Source organism: Medicago sativa, chromosome 1 (assembly GCF_051527215.1).
Source record: "Medicago sativa cultivar Bolivia chromosome 1, Bolivia_mono, whole genome shotgun sequence".
Taxonomy (NCBI): domain Eukaryota; kingdom Viridiplantae; phylum Streptophyta; class Magnoliopsida; order Fabales; family Fabaceae; genus Medicago; species Medicago sativa.
In genome coordinates this window covers 19,495,834-19,515,625 of record NC_140749.1, presented here as the reverse complement: position 1 = coordinate 19,515,625, position 19,792 = coordinate 19,495,834, and the positions used below count along the sequence as shown (strand labels likewise).

General features: G+C 30.9%; 1 protein-coding gene across 1 annotated transcript; it reads left to right on the top strand.

The window, feature by feature from the left end:
- Positions 1 to 3,729: 3,729 nt before the first annotated feature.
- Positions 3,730 to 7,513, top strand: LOC146953408 (anthranilate synthase beta subunit 1, chloroplastic-like). Its single transcript, XM_085709533.1, has 8 exons — positions 3,730 to 3,846; positions 3,939 to 4,102; positions 5,220 to 5,290; positions 5,391 to 5,428; positions 5,562 to 5,672; positions 5,959 to 6,058; positions 6,329 to 6,464; positions 7,182 to 7,513. The coding sequence occupies exons 1-8, from the start codon at positions 3,756 to 3,758 to the stop codon at positions 7,281 to 7,283; spliced, it is 813 nt and encodes a 270-aa protein (XP_085565659.1). The 5' UTR covers positions 3,730 to 3,755; the 3' UTR covers positions 7,284 to 7,513.
- The last annotated feature ends 12,279 nt before the right edge of the window (positions 7,514 to 19,792 follow it).

The following is a 19,792-nucleotide window of genomic DNA, read 5'->3' as shown; positions in this document are numbered from 1 at the left end:
CATCGCAGTTGAGAATAATGGATTGAAAACTTCATTCAGAAAAAGAACATTGGATGGGGAGATTTGAGAATTGAGATAGAGAAACGAAAGTAACAAGTGGGCAAATATTGGGCCAGAAAATAAAGTGGGGCGGGTGATTAAAAGTTCATTAGTCCCACTTGAATATTCGCTAGTCCCACTTGAATATTGAGTGATATACTTGACTCTACTCCCTCCAATCACTATATGCAAAAGTTCAGTTTTTAAATTCATTCAATAAATGATGTATGAGACTACGTACACCATTTATTAAATGAATCTTAAAAATAAACTTTTGTTCATAATTGTGACCGGAAGGAGTATGATATATATAAATGCATATTTTCTATTTTCATATTTTTAATTGTATATTAAACCTCTCAAAAAAAATACCGTTTATTAAAAAAATTATGAAAATTTATTATTTTGAAAATATCCATCAAGACGAATCTAAAAAGAACGTTATATAATATTAGTAAAAAAATAAGGTCAAAGTATGTTAAGTCAATATTGCACATTATCAAGTAATTCATCTAATATAGGACAGAGGGAGTAATTTATAATAATTATAATTATAATTATTTATACAGTATATAAAGAAGTTTGTTTCCATTCCGGTGAGCATAGCTCAGCTGGCGGAACAATGTATTGTTATATGTAGAGACCGGGGTTCGAACTTCAAACACCCCACTTATTCATCTTAAAATGTGAATTCTAGCCACTAGACTACTTGACAAAAAAAAATGTTTGTTTCCTTCCTTAAAAAAAAAAAAACTTGTTCTTCCTTTTTAGCTTTTATTTAAAATATTTAAAACCCTTTTTGGATCTGGGGGTCGGTTACGATTAGGGAAGGTGTTAGGCACCCGTATCGTCCACGGTACTCCGTGGGAACCTCTTTCTAACTTTATTTTTATTTGAAAATTTCTTGTTTAAAGTTTAAGTGAAAGAATGGAGGGAGAAGTATGAGCTTTTGTCATTTTTATTTGATCGATTTGGAAGGAATAAACCCTTGCCTACGTACCCTTAAAAGAGATCAGAACTGCCGTAGTTCTCTCTCAAAAATATTTTTTGTGGGTTGAGTTGATTTTAATTTAATTTTTGAAAATGGTTTTAAGAAGGGTTGCGAGACCTCAAGGTAGGGTTGAGTTGATTTTAATTTAATTTTTGAAAATGGTTTTAAGAAGGGTTGCGAGACCTCAAGGTATAGAAGAATAAAATAGAAGTGAGGTTGTTTCATTTTATTTAAGAAATTTGGTCTAAGTTTAATTAAGATTCATTTAGGAATTTGATTAAGAAAATAAAAGAAAAATCTCTTGGATTTGGATCCAAGGTTTATTGAGAAAAATAATTTGACTTTTGCTTATTTGATTTTTGGGATAAAACGGTTTTACTAAACTAACGATAAACTAGCGTAACGATACGGAAAAATAAAGCAAGCATAAAGCAATGAATAAAATAGTGTAGTGTCGGTGCTTGTGTCGGTGTGTGCAATTACTACATTATTACATACCATCCTAGGGGCATTCTAAAGCAAGAAATAAAAATGCGTAAAAAGTAAATTACATCAATACCTAAAATACACACTAATATATTGGAAAATAAATTGCATGAACAAAAGATGAGATATGAAGTTATGAGATATGATAATAAGGCAAAGACATAATATGGACAGTAAAAAAAATGGTAAGTAAAAGAGATAAAATAAACACATATATTTTTGGAATTTTTTTAGAGAGAATTTAAATGAAGCAGGGGTGTAAACAGCATAACAGGAGGGTACCAGTAGTAAAAACGTAGAAAAAAGAAAATCTGAAACATATTGGGCCTTCACTAGGTCCACTGGGCTCATGAATTTGATCCTGGCCCTTGGATTTTGATCACAAGGCTAAAAATAACCAGCATACAGTAAGCAGGAATAAAGAAAACACAGAATTTGGACAGAAAGCTTCAGTAACCGTCAGATCTATCAGTTGACGAGACTTAAAAAATATTTCAACATGAGAGTTAATCCATGCTCGACATTTTTCAACATGAGTTAACTCACCCTAACACTTTTAATATCGGTTGACGAGACTTAAAAAATATTGAACCGAAAATTCAATGATGCCATTTTTCCAAGAAAAATTGTAACAAAAAATAATATCTTAAAAGGATAATTGAAAATGAATGGAGGTATTATCTCTGTATGGATATGATTGCAAAAGTCTACATCTAGATACATTAAATCAGCTTTAATTTGGGAACCAAATTCCAGAATAATAATTTGGTGTGGACGACGACCCATTCAAAAATTAGAGACATATGTGTATGTGTGTCGAAATATAAATATAAAAGAAGGACAAAAGCATTAATGTGGTGTTTTATGACATGAGTCTTTCCATGTCGAGGAATGCTATATCTCCAGAGAGAAAACATCACGATAGCTTCGCGAATCGCAATTGCCTCAGTCAAAATTCAATGTTCAGCGCTAAACATGGAGTTGGCGGAATTCAAGGAAAGGCAGTGTAATTACAATGTGTCAACTATATCGTGAAATACTTCGCTTGATATTCCTTCGCTTTAAATATCATTTTCCTTCCATGTCTCATTAGAAATTTAGACATTTGTGGACTGCGATCCTCTTTTATACCAAAAAAGAAAAAGAAACTTAGATCGTTTTATGCAGGTGACTGAGTTCGACCCCATATTTTCACCCTTTTCTTTTTGATGTTTGTTGCTATTAGGTTATTCATCTATGAAGAAAGTGTCCCATTGGTCCAAAGTTAAAAATTTGCAATCCATACTCTTTTACTTCAAATTAAAATATTAGTAATAATTTTAACAAGTCAGCCATGCCTTCCTCATGGGTTGATTTTTTACAATTAAAAAAAAGTCACACACAGAATTTAAAAATTAATCTGTATAAACAGCTGCAACGTTTTTGTTTTTTTAAAAGGGTCATCATTAAGAGTTAATTGAAAAATACATTCACTTAAATTAATCACCATTTTTAAATTATCTAAATGAATTGGACTGAAAAACATGTATGGTATTATTATTACTTTTCTTATGATATCCCCATTCAATTCACAATGACATCATTCAAAGGTATTTTCACACAGATGATAAAAATGAATGAATATTTCAATATTAAACTATAACCATAAATGTTTTTTTTTACTTAAAAACAATTTTAACTATTAATCACCACCATTTGTATATCTAAAACTCTTTTATATATGAATTCAATCAAATCGGTCTATGATGTTATATCTTTACTTTTTTGTCGAAGAAAAAAGGACAAACCCCAAATAGAAAGAAAAAAAAAAAGACTAACTACTATTACAAGAGTTTAGTAAACTTTTTATTTACCAACAACGCAGAAGATACAAAATTGAAAACATAATAAAAATACGACTGGACAAAATTAAATCAAAACCAAACTTAGTAAATAAAACTATAATTTGTTTAATGTCGCATCACATCTAACATCTCAACAGACGATTAAGAAGAACTTGAGTTGGAGTCAGCAACTCAAAAATAAGATGACTCCAATTATAACCAAAATTCAATGATATCATTTTTCGGATAAGTTCTAAAATATTTTCTTTTTTAAATTTATCTGATATGATTTAATTAGATGCATGTATAAACCGTCGTATAATAAAAAATGAAATAATTTCAGATGCAAAGAACCGTTATAAATAGTTAACAAGATTCTTTGAAGACAGTGTCTGTTACAATTACAAACAACAACAATGGCTGCCACATTCATTTCTCGAATCTCCCTTCTTCAACCAAACCCATCTCTCTCTCTTTCACCTCATCAATCTCCTCAACTTTCCTCAAGTACCCTCTTATTCATACACCCTTTTATCAATAATGTTCTTTTTTTTTCAAAGTTTATGAATTTTGATGTAAAGTTTGAATTTTTATTGCAGATTTAAGGTTTGAGACAAAAAGGGCAAAAGGGGTTGTGCTAAAAGCTTCTTCTGGTGCATTGGAAGTGAATTCAAAGCAAGGTGTTTCGGTTGAAAAATCCAAATCCAGTGATCCAATTGTTGTTATTGATAACTATGATAGCTTTACCTATAATCTTTGTCAGGTTTGTTTTTAGTGTTTTTGTAATTGTTTTCTTGTTGTTGTTGATTATTTCTTTCATTTAATTAATGGTTAATGGATTTGTATTGAAAATAATACTTAAGCTTGATGATTGATGAATATGTTATATATGAATATGAGTACATAATTTTTGGTGTGAGAAATGTATGAGCATTGATTATGTTTTAGTACTAAATTATTTGTGTTTTTTTACCGCGAAATTGGTTGGAGTTGATTAATTTTTGAAGAATTTTTAGAAGATTTGTAGAAATTGTTGATGTTAGTTTGAAATTGTTTGAATTAGAAAAAGTATTGTGGTTAAAGTGTTTTAAATCGTGGTTGCGATTACGTTATGATCGTTAACGTTAGGGGAAAATTGCAATGCTGCTGTTATTGTGTTTATGATATGATTGCAGAATCCCAAAAATCCTTGAATGAGTGGGGAAATAGCAACCCTGCTGTGATTGTTGCGTAACATGGTTACGCGAACCCTAAATACATTGAATTTTGCAATAAAGTTTCAATGCCGCCGTAATTGTGTCGTGACAGGGTCGTGCACAGAATCCCCTAAAACATTGACTTTGAATTATAATTGCAATGCCGTGTCATGACATGGTCGCGGAAACCTCGAAAACCTTGATGACGTAGCCACTTGTGAGTTGTCGAATGTGCAGCAAGGCGAGGTTTAACGGATTTCAAGCACTTGTGCTTTTCCCATTTGAAAATGTTACCCTTCAAAAGAACCAAGTTTATTTGCTGGCGGGTATGAAATCAGCTTTAGCTGGGGCATTTTTTCTTCGCTTTTGATGCTCCTATGGTAAAGGGGAAGAGTTAGTTTAACACTGGATTAACATGGCAACGGAAAATATGGATTTTTTTTTGAAAATGAATAGAGCATCATTAATAATCACATTTCCTAAATTTAATGTGAAATTAAATTGAAAGTCTATCAGACGAGTCATAAGTCATAACAATTTTGAGATTCTTCGCGCCTTGTTTAAAGAGAAGTGCAATCAAGAAAAGAGCTAAAGACTTCTGACAGAATATTTTATTGTACTTGTGGTGCATCTGTTCTTTTTAGAAAATCGGTTAATCTAATATTGTATCATTTACGTTTGAAGTATATGGGGGAGCTAGGATTTCACTTTGAGGTCTACCGAAATGACGAGCTAACGGTGGAGGAGTTGAAAAGGTAATCATTTTCCTTATTGATGAAACTGTTTTTGGGATGATACATACTTTTGTAAGCTCCTGATGTAATAAGAAACTTTCTGTTTTATTATTTTGAACAGGAAAAATCCGAGAGGAGTGCTGATATCACCTGGGCCAGGTAAAGTTTGCCTTCTTCAAAATTTTCGATTATTTCTTAATTTTAGACTAATAAAATGATGAAAAACCTTAAACACGATTAATGAACTATACACGTTGTTTCCTCCTAATGTAACATTGTTTGCTCCTTACAGGAACACCTCAAGATTCAGGCATATCTTTGCAAACAGTTTTCGAACTTGGACCAACTATCCCTGTGTTTGGCGTATGCATGGGATTACAGTGCATGGGAGAGGCTTTCGGCGGTGAGTCTTAATCAATTCTTTGTAATCCCAGGGAAAACTTCTAAAAGTGATACTTTAAAAAAAAAATTCCGAAAAAAGAAAAAATTGTAACGAACAGGCCTATAATTCAATGTAAAATTTTCTTGACATATTTGCATGTCATTCATCATTAACTCGGCTTTCTTTTTCAATGGAAAGCATTTCCTACATTTTAACTTTTACCGTTTCATCTCAATGACAACATCATTTCTTCCCCTGGCTGGGCCATTACAATAGGATCAAGACTTGGTTCTTTTATCTCGTGCAGGGAAAATTATTCGTGCTCCTTCTGGTGTGATGCATGGGAAAAGTTCTCTGGTTTATTATGATGAGAAAGGAGAAGATGGATTACTTGCTGGACTACCAAAGTAGGTTTTAATTTTTATGGTTTTAAATTACATTTATGGTCGCAATTGCGGTAAAATACATTTATATTGAGGTAAAATGCGGTCGATGCAGCCACAATTGCGATATCATTGTGGATATCTCAAAAATCCCTATATTGTGGCCGCGATTGTGGTTGCGTACTGCAATTTAAAACTATAACTTGTTTAGTAGTCAGCAGCTCGTTCCGTTCATTTTTATATGCTTCTGAGCTCTGATATAATTTGGCTTCATCAATTTCATATCATTTGCAGTCCTTTCTTGGCTGGAAGATATCACAGCCTTGTAATTGAAAAGGAGAGCTTTCCTGATGATGAACTTGAAGTAACAGCATGGACTGAAGATGGTCTCATAATGGCTGCTCGTCACAAGAAATATCGGCATATGCAGGTAACAACTTATCTTCCTGTTGTACTTATCTGTCATGATAGCGTCCAAGAAAGGGTCGGATGCGATTTTGGTCTATTGTAGGTAGTCTTAACATGCATTTATATTAGGCTTGTTTCACAACTCAATTCTTTGACCTTCATGTAACACTGACACTTCAGATCAAAAGTGTGTCTAGTGTCTTAACACATGCAAGTGTCGTGTCTAAACACCGATAGACGCCGTCACATGCGATTACTATTATTTTCTTAAATTATTATCGGTGTCTACATATCAATTCTTGAAGTATTAAACTAGTAGATTAACTGGTTAAGTTACGGCATAAACTTAACTTCATTATTCATACACGGTTTAGTTAAGTGATAAATCTTGTCATATTTTTTTCTTTCTGACAGTCAATAAAGGAATCTTCATCCTTTACTCAAATAGTCAAAATAGTTGAACTTGGTTCATTATTGATATGCGGTTTAGTTAACATCTTCCATAGAAGCTACACCAGTATACCTACCCTGTTGAATTCGACTTTATTACTCATACATCAAAAGCAGTTTTCATTATCTTGTTACCTATCTTATCTTTCACATTGTTTTGTTTGTGCTTTATAGTACAAAATCTTAGCATTCAATGATTTTGGTTTAAAGAGTTGGAATCTTAGGGTCTGGACTGTAATTTGTCTCCCTTTTCTCACATACTAAACTTTTCATTTGTTTGCAACTACAGGGTGTTCAGTTTCATCCAGAGAGCATCATTACCCCTGACGGCAAGACGATTGTCCGCAACTTTGTGAAGCTTATAGAGAAAAAGGAAGCTGCTCGTTCTTGAAACAATATGTCATTAATGCTGAATTACTGTTCGAAGTTCGGTAAACCAAATAGAATTAATAAAAAGAAGAATAATAGGCAACTTATTTGTCAACTAGTTTACAATTCTGAATCAAATCATGGCAGGGAAAAGAAACTTGGCTGATACATAGAATTTCCCTTAAATCTATAGGAATTGTTGAGATGAAACAAGTGTATCTTTGCTCTCATGTATGTGATAATCTTTCAGCAGTTCTCAGTCGCCTCTTGATCTATTCTATACATATTTTACTTCCATTCAATCATATCATATAATGTGGACAGAAAAAGAACACCATGAGATTCTGAACCTGAGTTGAATAAGAAGGTTCTAAAAGTTTTGAATTTGAGTTAATACGCTCAAAGGAATTTCAGCAACAAATTATACATCTTTTCATTACTTTCTTTGAAACACTTTATAATTAGTCCATTTTTTAAAATAAAATAAAACTAAATCATCATAATAAAAAAAAAAAATTAACACAACAAATATGAAGTCTATGTTACTAGCTCGGGGATTTGGAGATTCGACTGCTTGATTCGAGATGAAAATGGTGATTTTTTTGCTGCTGTTTGCTGGCTGAAGAATCACCGTCTGGAAGCACTCACAGCAGAGTGTATCCGAGCTGAAATATTAGGGTTTTTACTTCGCAAAGGATCGAGGGCACACAAGTTGTGCCATTGAAGCTAAGAGTGAGCTAACTGTCCTTGGCCTAAAATGAAAAATGTTTAGGAAGTTTCGTTTTCCACCCCTAACATGTGTTCGGATGTATACTTTTGAAATGCCATAGTTTAATGTCTTCCAGAAGTATACTTCTAGACGCACATGATGTTTCTTTGTTTGAAAGTATACTTCAGTTCACATTTAGTTTGTTATCTTGCCTTATCTAGCTTAGCATGAATTTGGTTGGATGAGGTAACCATTTTCTTATTTCTGCATTTGGAAGAATAATTAGAAATTGATAACAAGAATTTGGTTGATTTGGTCCAAACAAGAAACTGTGAAAAGGGATAGTGTGATAGGAGGAAGAAATGGATGATAACATAAGAAGAAGGCATTGTGAATGAAGATGAAGGAAATGGTATTATTTGTGTACTTTGATAGTTTAGGCTTTCATCATACTCATAGGAATGAAATAGCTACCCAAACAATAGGAATGGGAACAAATCAGTCCACATTTCAGCTAAGCATGCCTTAATCTAGCTTAGAAGCAATTTGGTTGGGTTGAGGTCCCCCTTCTCTTACTTTTCCTTTTGTATCTGATTTGAATGGTTATAGTTTCCAGTTTTCAATATGAGGGGTTTTTTTTTTTTTTTTTTTTATAAAAGAAAATGACTTAATTGAATTTTTAAAAATTTAAATGATTAATTACATTGATTTACTTTTCTTTACCAGTAATCGATTTAAGTGGTAAGAGATTTTAAACTCTTAAATAAGTGGTATGGTTCGATCTTTAACTCTTGCATTTAGTAATATATGACTCGTGTGGAATGGAAATGATACTAAGCAATTAGACGGTAAGTATATCAAACTAAAGAACCTCTTTCAAAAAAAAAAAGTTGAAGATAACAGGATGTAAATACACAATAATAATAATTATATTTAAATCTAGTGTTTTTTTTACAGTTTTTTTTTTTTACAAAATCTAAATTTTTTTTTTTTTGTGGTGGCCGGGGTTTGAACCTCGGACCTTGCATATTTTATGCATTGTCCATACCAACTGAGCTAAGCTCACGAGGACACAAATGCAACCAAACTTGAAGGAAATATCGAATCTAGTAAATCAATTTCATTAGGACCAAGTTTATGTTTAGGAATTGCTTATATTAGGTAAAGAGAAAAGAAAGACAATGAGTCTAACATAAGGAGATCAATTTGAACCTACGAACGGGAATCCTCACAAATGCTACCCCATTTTATTCTTTGTGGGTCATAATTCTCCTAAATGAGAGAAATTTGAGGATGGATGGAGATCTTGCATTCACATTCACGGGGTCTCCAATCCCGAGAATATTAACACAAGATCTTTTTCTAAATTTAGAAATATATTACAAATACAATCTCTTTCAATCATATTGACACCGAAAATTTTGAAAAAAATTGAAAGAGACACAATACTTTAATTCCTATTTTTCATGAAAAAAATTCAAAGTAGATTGAAATTCATCACATTACTTTAATGTGATCTCTTTCACATTTCAAGCTAGTTAAAAACCCGCGAAGCACGGGTTGAACACCATTATTTTGAAAATCTTTGTTATATGTTTGAATAAGTTAATATGTTGTCAACCGATTAATTCAAATGTATGTTTACTAATGTGATTTTTTTAGACGCAATGCGCTATATCTTATAAACGCATAATTGCTTGAATTCTAAACTTCCGATTTTGCCAAAGACATGTCTTAAAATCGCCCTCGACGACAATGTAGCACTTTTTTATTCTACTCTTTAAAGGGCTGACACAAAGCATTATAAAGATTTGCTGCATAAAAAGTGCCTCTTTCATTATAATCAAGAGAAACTGGTGCAGCTATATAGTAAACATTCTCATGCTTTTCAATGATTAATATTAGGTGTCATTGCATGAAAGTTATATTCTGTAGTTTGTAACTTCATTGTTTCTACAAATGCGTTTCCATGGAATGCTATAAACATTTTTATCTTTAAATGAAAGCATCATGTTTCAACAATTTTTTTACAGAGATGTTAATTTCCATTTGTTTCAATAATGTTGATGCATTTTTTCTAAGAATATATTTTAAGATCATAGGCAAATCAATTGGGTGACATAATGCACTAATGAAGTTAATATTATCAGTCATATGCAACAAATTATAAGAATTTAACTTTTCTTTTTAATTGGTGACCATATTCAACCAAATTTTTTGTTGTTAAAAGAGGCAGAAATAGAAATAATAAATTATGACCAATCCTATGTGTTTCACATGCTAAAAAACTTTAAAATTCAAAAAATATTGTTCAACTTTCAGTTTACATACAAGATTTCTTTATCATATTAGATTTTGGAAACAACTATTATTTTCAAGTTTGAGATATTGACTAACATCTCAGAACCTAATTACACATGCAAGTCAAATAACTTCGCAAGAGTCGATGACATGTTTTCAAAAAAGCAGACAAAGAAAAGGTCAATCACTCCTTCTTGATGTGTTTGGACAACTTAGTGGAAAACAATTGCGTTGGATTATAGGCATCAGATGTAATGTGATCTTGGTATTTCTCAGCGGACGAACGCTTTGCAAGAGTACAATTCTCAACTTGTTCCAAATCATTTTCACCACAAGCAGAGAAGGATTTTGTCACAATAGGATAAAATTTCCATACATAAAATGAAGATAATATTAATAATTACAATAACGCTATCATTCATTAAATCACACAGAAATTGCATTTATTATACCGTGGAAATGTTAAGGGAATCTAAGCACTAGCAGAAGCATTGTTCTTTTCAAGAATGAATGATTGGGTTGGATTATCATAGATAACATTATACAATAATAAAATTGAAAACCAAATATAAGTGGCACTCAATCAAAGCTAAGGATTATTGAATGACCAAATTATCTCTCCTAAGAGCAAAAATGGAAATTCATTAGACATTTATTTTTGAGGAGTGATATTTTGACAACCAAAATCAAACAACTTTAATGACAACCTTTTTTTCTCTCTTCTTATTGGACAATAACAATAGAGAGAGAAAAAGGAAGAGAGAGAATAAAAGTATAATGTGAGTATGAGAGAGAAAGTTGTCACAAAAGTTGTTTAAAAGTGGTTGTCAAAATATCATTTCTCTTTATTTTTATACATAGGTAGTGGATACTACCCAATCACATTACTTTCACTCAATCATATTGCCCTCGAAACATTTTGAAAAAAATGTTAGAAAGAGATTGAAAGAGATCACATACTCTAATTCATATTTTTCATGATAAAAAAAAAATTCAATCTCATATATTTACAAATACGATATCTTTCAATCATACACATCACATCACATTACTTTAATTTCTTTTTTTCATGACAAAATGTCAAAGTAACATTACTTTAATTTCTTTTTTTCATGACAAAAATGTCAAAGTAGATTGAAATTCATCACAATAGGCTAAATTACCTTTTTAGTCCTCTAACTATTTAATTGGTATCAGATTGGTCCTTTAACTAAAAATTGATTTATTTTGGTCCTCTAAGTTTCTCACCGTTACTACATTTAGTCTTTTCTGTTAGTTTTATTCAAATAAACGTTAGGGTTTGTGTTATGTGGGTCCTCTAACTTTATTTATTAGGATCATTTTGGTCCTATGCCTTGTTAAGGTATTATGATTAAATAGTGATTGATATTATTAGTAACTGTTATGGTTCATATGTATGTGTGAAACAGGAGGTCGGGTACCCACATAACACAAACCTTAACGTTTATTTGAATAAAACTAACAGAAATGACTAAATGTAGTAACACTGAGAAACTTAGAGGACCAAAATAAATTAATTTTTAGTTAGAGGACCAATCCGATACCAACTAAATAGTTAGAGGACCAAAAAGGTAATTAAGCCCACAATATACTATAGAATTTACAATTTTTTAATGTTAATGGATTCCCACCGAAACCTATGGAGATCCATGAGAAGGAGAACATAGAAGAAAATCTGTTCATAGTAGAGAACGATGATTGGAGATATTTTGAAGTGTAGGGAGGGGTTTCTATTCAAGTTTGGTTTGACTCTTAAGACGGGCTAGGCAATGAACTACTTCTTTGGCGTCACACCAACATGACAAAAAGATGAAAATTTATAAAGGAACCCATCACCTAGTCGTAATACCCCAATAATTTCTATAAATTCCATTTTTATCATCACATTCTTAAGTTGTAAAAGAAAAACATCACATTTTTCACAATAAATGTTTGAATTATAGTTCAAAAAATTTAAAATTAGAAAATTTTGTTATTTAGAATTTTGACAAATTTATGATTTTTTTTACATTTTTAAAAAGCTGTAACATAAATAAACTTTTCACAAATCAATTATAATCTATTTGTGCTTCTAATGGCTTAAAATTTAGGGTATTTTTTTGGGACATTCTCATACTTTTAAAAATATATTTATCCCTTATTTCTTTCTTTTCCTTATACCGAGTAATACTCCAAATCTCTTTTATTTCTCACATCTTTCTCTCTTATCACATTTTATCATATCTGTTTATTTAATCTCAATTTCTTCCCCAATCACACTTTTTTTCTGATCAATCAATTACACATTTTGAAGGTAAACAAATAGTACATTTTTTTTTAAGGAAAACAAACATGATACATTAGTTGTTGAACATTGAAGCATAGTTATTTTTTCCTTTTCAATAACTAATCTTTCTGTCAAAGGTGATTGCTTGTATTTTAGGCAAATGATTTTATGTTGGGTTACAAAAGAGATTATTTAAATAACCCATTTAAAAAATTAACACACAAATTATGCATCAAAATGCCAAATTTTTTGGGCGGTGGGCCCCTTTAACCAACATGGCACTTTTTCTTTTTGACAAAAACCAACATGATACTTGATTTTCATGTATAGTTGGGACAATTCCAAATAAAGACGGATCATGTAGTCATCAAGTGAAAGAAAATAATGTGAACTTGAAAAATTGGAGATCTAATCAAGTAAGCTCCATTGATTTTGAGGTTGATGATATAAAGTGTAAAAGTGGTGAGAACAATGGTTAAACTAATCATGAAAGTTGTTAAAACATGTGGTGTAAAAAACTAAGGTTGTAATTTATTATGAAGTTTTCCTAATTTGTGTCTTAAGAACACATGGTAAGAAATCTAAAAATAGTAATTTTACATTAAAAATATAATATTTTAACTTTTAAAAAGTTGAATGGACGGTTTTTAAAACCAATATTTTTCTATTAAATTCATTAACATGGCTTAGAACCAAGGAGGGAAGACAAGAGAGATGATTGGTGCTAAAAGTAGAGGTGATAAAATGAGTCGAGGGAAACAATCCAACTCACTATTTTATAGGCATATCGAGTTAAGGTTTTCGACCCTATCATTTAAGTTGGCATGCTCCACTCAACCCATCAGAAGTAAAATACAAATCCTTTTTACATATTTTTTTTCCAGAAATCAATTGGCTTATTTTCTTGCTATAACCAAGTAAATTTAAGGTTTTATTGATTGTGTAATGATTGTTGGACTACGTTTAATTTTAGTAGACTAATTTTGAAGAATTTTTCTATTTTGACATGTCAACTCACCTAAAAATCAATGTGTTCTATTTATTTATAATTTGTTATTGACATGTCAACAATCCGTGAAGTCCAATCAACCAAACTGTCGAGGGTACCGATGAGAGTTTCAACCCACCTATCTAAGTTGGGCACCCCCGTTCCATTTTAGACGAGATTTTGGCAGGGTTGACAAAATCGGAATAGATTGTCCCATTTTACCACCTTAGCTAAAAGAGGAGCATATCATTCTATGCCATCAATTTCAAAGGTCCCTCTAATATCAACTCTCTTAAGGGTTCAACCATGGATCCTTGATTTTTACCAGTCATAACCAATTGTTTCTATTTTTTTAACTCAAGCGGCCACTATGTGTTATCTATTTCAATCCCTATTATTTTTGGGTATGCAGAAGGAAAGACAAACTCCACTTGAAAACTCACGCACACATAAACGAGAGATTTCGAATTTGAATCTGATTAACTAGACTTTACACTCCACAATTTAGTATCATTTTGTTTTGAAGATCAAGCACAACAAAAAAGAGGTATGAAATTTTGTGACTCATATTCTTTCTCTCATACCTAAAAAATAGTTGTTTCAATTAATTTATTTAATTTCTTCGATCACATTTGTAAACAACTTTTGTTTTTTATTTTTAAAAAAATTTATTAAATAACTGATGTATCTAAAATACTCCCTCAGTCCCTATATATAAATACTCATTTGACTAAATATTTGTACCTGTATATAAGTCCCTTTTCAAATTACTAGATATATTTCTTCAAAAAAAATAAAAATTACTAGATATATTTATTATTTTTTTCCTAAACATAACCCTAATTAATACTATTAACTTGTCTTGAAATATGAAAAGTTAAATTTAATACACATAGAAATAAATGACAATTTAGTAATGTTCATACACAAAATATACACATTAATTGTATTAGTAACAATTTTTCTTAAGAAATATGAAAAAGGTAAAGAGGGCTTATATATAGAAACGGAAGGAGTATAATATACTAGTCTAAATACATCGTTTATTTAATAAATCTCAAAAAACAAAAATTATTTATAAATGTGACTAGAGAGTACACCCTCCGGTCATTAATATAAGCAAAAGTTTGATTTTTAGATTCATTCATTAAATGACGTATGTAGTCTATAATAAAGACTACATACGTTATTTAATGAATGAATCTAAAAATCAAATTTTTGCTTATATTAGTGACCGGAGGGTGTACATAAGAGGGTTGAATTTATGGGTGCACCTTTGGACCAAAATTTCCGAGAGCATAAGGGTGTGTTTGGTAAAAAGAAGCTATAAGCTAGCTGATAGCTGATAAGCTAGCTGATAGCTGAAAAGCTAGCTGGTAGCTGATGGCTGATAGCAGATAGCTTATAGCTGAAAAGTTAGCTTATTAAAATAAAAAGTGTTTGGTAAAATCAGCTGTTCAAGTGGCTGATAAATATAAAATGACGTAAAAGGACAATCTTTTTTTTATAAATCATATATACAATTTTTATTAATTAATGTATTTCTTTTTAAATGTTTAAATTTATTTCAAAATATTTTCATCCCCAAATGATAAATGTATTTATGAATTCAATTGACATTTTTTATTTAGCAAAACTTTCTTTTAATGAATTTTACTCTAAACTTTTATTGTAAATTTTATATAAAATTATTTATTATTGAATTAAGAGTATGTAAAAAAGAAAGTGAACAAGAAAATTTGAAAAAGATTGTGGGTAGTTTTTTTTAAACGTGGGCAATTGAATAAGAATGTGGGTAGTTTTTTTAATTAAAATTAAATTAAACTATATTAATAAAAGGTTAAAATTGGAAGAAAATATAAAAAGCTACCAGCTATAAGCTAAAAAGCTACTTGAAATAGCTTCTCAAAAAACGCTATAAACTCATGAGAAAAGTTTGTTACCAAACACATCACGTTTTCATCCAACAAACTTATAAGCTAATCCAAGAAGCTATAAGCTAGCTTTTTTGTGTTACCAAACACAGCCTAAGTTAGAGAAGCTAGCTGTCTCTCTCTCCCCCATAATCTTTTGCGGTGGTCAGTGGACCATTGTTTGAAATTTAATTCTGTTGATAGCATAATGAGCTTTGATTGTTTCTCATCTTGAGATAACGAAAAGTCATATTGTCATTGACGGGAAGCACTTGGGTGACATAATGTCACCGTGACATTAAATCTGGGCCACACAACACACATTGCCACATAACATCTGGGTCACACAACACATACAACACATCTGGGCCACACAACACAACACATTTGTGTGACCCAGATTTAATGTCACGGTAACATTATGTCACCCAAGTATTTTCCGTCATTGACTAACGTAGTGATTATTCCTTGTCTTTGTGATCACAAGTCAAATGAATGCGGTGGCCTCAGAGCAATGATTAAGGTACCAAAACAAGTAAGTTTTTTTTATAAAAAGTAGTGTAATTATTACTTCATTAAAAGTAAAAATTTACATTTTCAAGGCAAACTTTCCATTTAAGTATTCCTTAATCATTGCTCTGACGACATTGGTTAGCAAGACCCTGAAAATTAATTGCAGGCTTACTGTATTACTAGTGCCCATTTTGAGAAGTTAATTAGGATGCATCCACTATAGACTTTCCCTCATTTGTTGATAGCAGTAGTACTTGTTTTAAGTGGTTTCACGATGGATGCATCATTAATTTTTAATGGATCTTGCTGACAAGTGTCTACGGATTTTCTTCATTTTCTTCTGAATTTTTATGGGATTCTTGTTGTTTGAAGGTTGATGATGATGATATGAAGATGAAAAAGAGGAGAAGAAGAAGAAAACCTAACGTTTTTGAATTAAAACTAATGGAAAAGACCAAAATGTGTAACGGAGAGAAGTTAATGGACCAAAATAAATCGAATTTTAATTAAGGAACCAAAACGATCCTACTTAAATAGTTAAGGGACCAAAAATAGAATTTAGTCTAATTGTTACTAGTAGTGCCTAAGGTGTGTATAGCTTCGGGTGATTCATTCAACCAGTTGTCACAATGAACAAACTTAGATTTTATCTAACTTGTTGAAGTTCTGATCCAAGTGAACCAACACGTAAGACTTTTTTATGTGTTGATCTAAAATGGTTCCAATTTAATTCAAGTGTTAAAATTTAGCTGAAGTGTTTGAATTTTTATGAAATAGAATCACATTTAATTATTATAATTATTATTTATTATATTTGGTTGGTTTGACTTTGACAAAAAAATACACATTTTAAACCTAACTAAAATGAATGAAATTTGACTGGACTAAGTTTGACCAAAATCGACCTAACCCAACTCATGAACACTCTTACTTGTCAATCCACCTCCTAAAAAAACTTTTAACAATACATATTGACTAAGCATCCATTTTTGTTCTTGAATGCATCAATTGATGTTATTACAATCTTTTTTTTCAACTAGCGTAGTGGTTAAAAATTCATCTTTTAAAGTGAATAAGTGAGGTGTCTGTGATTCGAATATGTCCACTGCATAACGCAATGTCTATACCAATTGAATCAAACTCACGGAGAACACAATATTTAAATGTATCAAAATTTCAAAAAAAAAAAAAAGAAAAACATTCATAAATGTATACTCCCATAATTTCGTACGGGAAAGAGAAATTATGTGTTATTTTACAAAATTATTCTTCATTAACGGTATGAGAAAGATAAAATAAAAAATTGAAAGAATGAAAAGTAATAAATAGTTAAAGATATAATAGAAAAAATAACATTAATATTTTATTGGTATTATAAAACAACTTATAATTTGGAACAATTTGTTTCCTAAACCGACTTATAATTTGGGACGGAAGGTATTTTCTTTAGTTAGTTTAGTTCTTGAATGCATCTTTTGTTAGATTACTACAATGAATAGGAACTACAATTTTTTTTTATTGAACAAGCCAAATGAAATATATTAAAATATTGACAACTATATCCTACTATTTGGTAATCCCTCCGTTTCAAAATGAGTGTCACTTTAACCAAAAAAATTTGTTTCAAAATAAATGTCACTTTACATTTCTAATACAACTTTAATTTTTTTCTTCCAACTTTACCCTCAATAAATACTCCAACTTTTCTCTCACACAATTTTCAATGCAACTTTAAGTTTATTTTTTCTTATAAAGTAAGGACAGTTTAGTAAAAGTGTTATATTTAATGATTATTTCATTTCATTCCTTAATCTGTGTGCAATTGGCTAAAGCGACACTCATTTTGAAATGGAGGGAGTACAAAGAGTGCAAAGATACGAATAAAAAGTAGAGAAATGATATTTGTACAGCCCTTTTGTGACAACCTTTAGACAATTTTCTCTCTCATACTCACATTATATTCTTACTCTCTCTCTTCCTTTTCTCTCTCTCTATTGTTTTTGACCAATAAGAAGAGAGAAAAGGGAGGTTGTCATCAAAGTTGTTTGCAAATGGTTGTTCAAATATCATTGTTCTAAAAAAATTCCCATACAGAGAATACGAAACATGCGAACGATGAAAAAGACAATATAAACTAGGTGACAAAACTCATTGAAGTAATATAATTACGCCACCATGAATGTAAATCAAAAGCTAAGTGCCTTTGTTACGCTTTCAACCATCAAAAAACTACAATTGTCACTTTGTCTGGTAATTGTAGAAGTGATGACTCCTTATGTTGAAAAATCCAAACATTTCTTTCCTCCTAAATAACTCAAACACAAGCCATACATATTAATTGAATACAAAACCAAATCCTTTTAGGCTTTGTGTGGGAGTTTGGAGGGGAGGGGAGGGGAGAGTTTTGGAAAAAAGGAAGGAGCAAGTGGAAGAAATAGAAGACATTGGGAGGAGAGGGCTTTGGATGTTAATTTTTTATTCATAATAAAAAATCCCCCTCATTTGGGGGAACTCAAAAATTGTATTGGGGGAGGGTTTTGGGGGGTTATGGAGGGTTTATATGAATTTTTCAAATCCAATCTATGTTGTTATTATATTCTTAAAATTAAAAGTATATTAATCATAAGTATTAGTTTATCATTCTCTAAAAAATTGTTCTTTCAAAAAATGTGAATTTTTTGTCAATTTTTCTATATATTTCCAACCCCCCCAAAGCCCTCCCCTCCCCTCCCCTCCAAACTCCCAAACAAAACCTCAGGGAACACTCCGAAACTATCAAACTGAATAAGATGATCAAAAGACGCGTCAAACACGACGAGTGAATTCTTAAAGTGTGAGAGTGCTGCAAACTTCAAAGTACAAACACTATTTTCTTTCTACACCCCCATATCAATTTGAAAACATCAGAAAAATCTATCAAATTTTATCTGAATAATTTGTGCCGTTAGGATGCACACTTAAACAAAAATGAAATGTTTTTATAGTAGCAAGTGGGAGAAAACAGCACCAATACTATTGTATCTATTGGTCTCTGGCCATAAAGATCCCTAACTGCCCAATTCAAATTTTCAACCAAGTCTACATGCCAGAAGACAAAAACCATACAAGATAAAAAATGTAAAGAGAGATAGAGTAAGAAAATTTGGTCACTATTTAATAAACTAAGCAGTTGCAGCATTAGTACTGCAGCATTTGTCACACTCATCTTGACTTTGGATTCCAATTAGATCGACAAAATGCCAACATTTTATGTCCTTAAGCTGACAAAATCTGACCTTATCAATTTTAAAGTCAGTCCAATATATTTCAGTACAGTCCTAAGCTAAAAAATATTCAACAACTTGCATTGCTAGCTTTCATATTGGATTGGATAACTAGTACTGGTACTTGTAATAAAAATAATCCACACCTAACTTCAAGGAAAATAATAAGTACTATAGTTTATTAAAATCATGATGTGTGTCTAAATCCTCAATTCAAGCAACAATAACAAAACAAAAAAAAATAATTTTTTATGGTCTAAAATACAGTAAACAAATTTTAACTAACTTCAATGATATTATTATTCCTACATTACCCTTTAATTAATTAAGATTTTATTTCATAATAATAAGTTTTTATTCTAATGGAACATATGTTCATGAGAGAAAATTTAGAGAATACAATTGGTATTTAATTACTCCTGGTCCTATTTTTAAGAGAAATTTAAATCAACAAAAATTAATGTATCTGATTAAAAATTGGATCAGATACATCAACTTTTGTTGATCCAAGTATCTTTTATAAATAGGATCGGATGAAGTATTTTGAAAGAATGAAA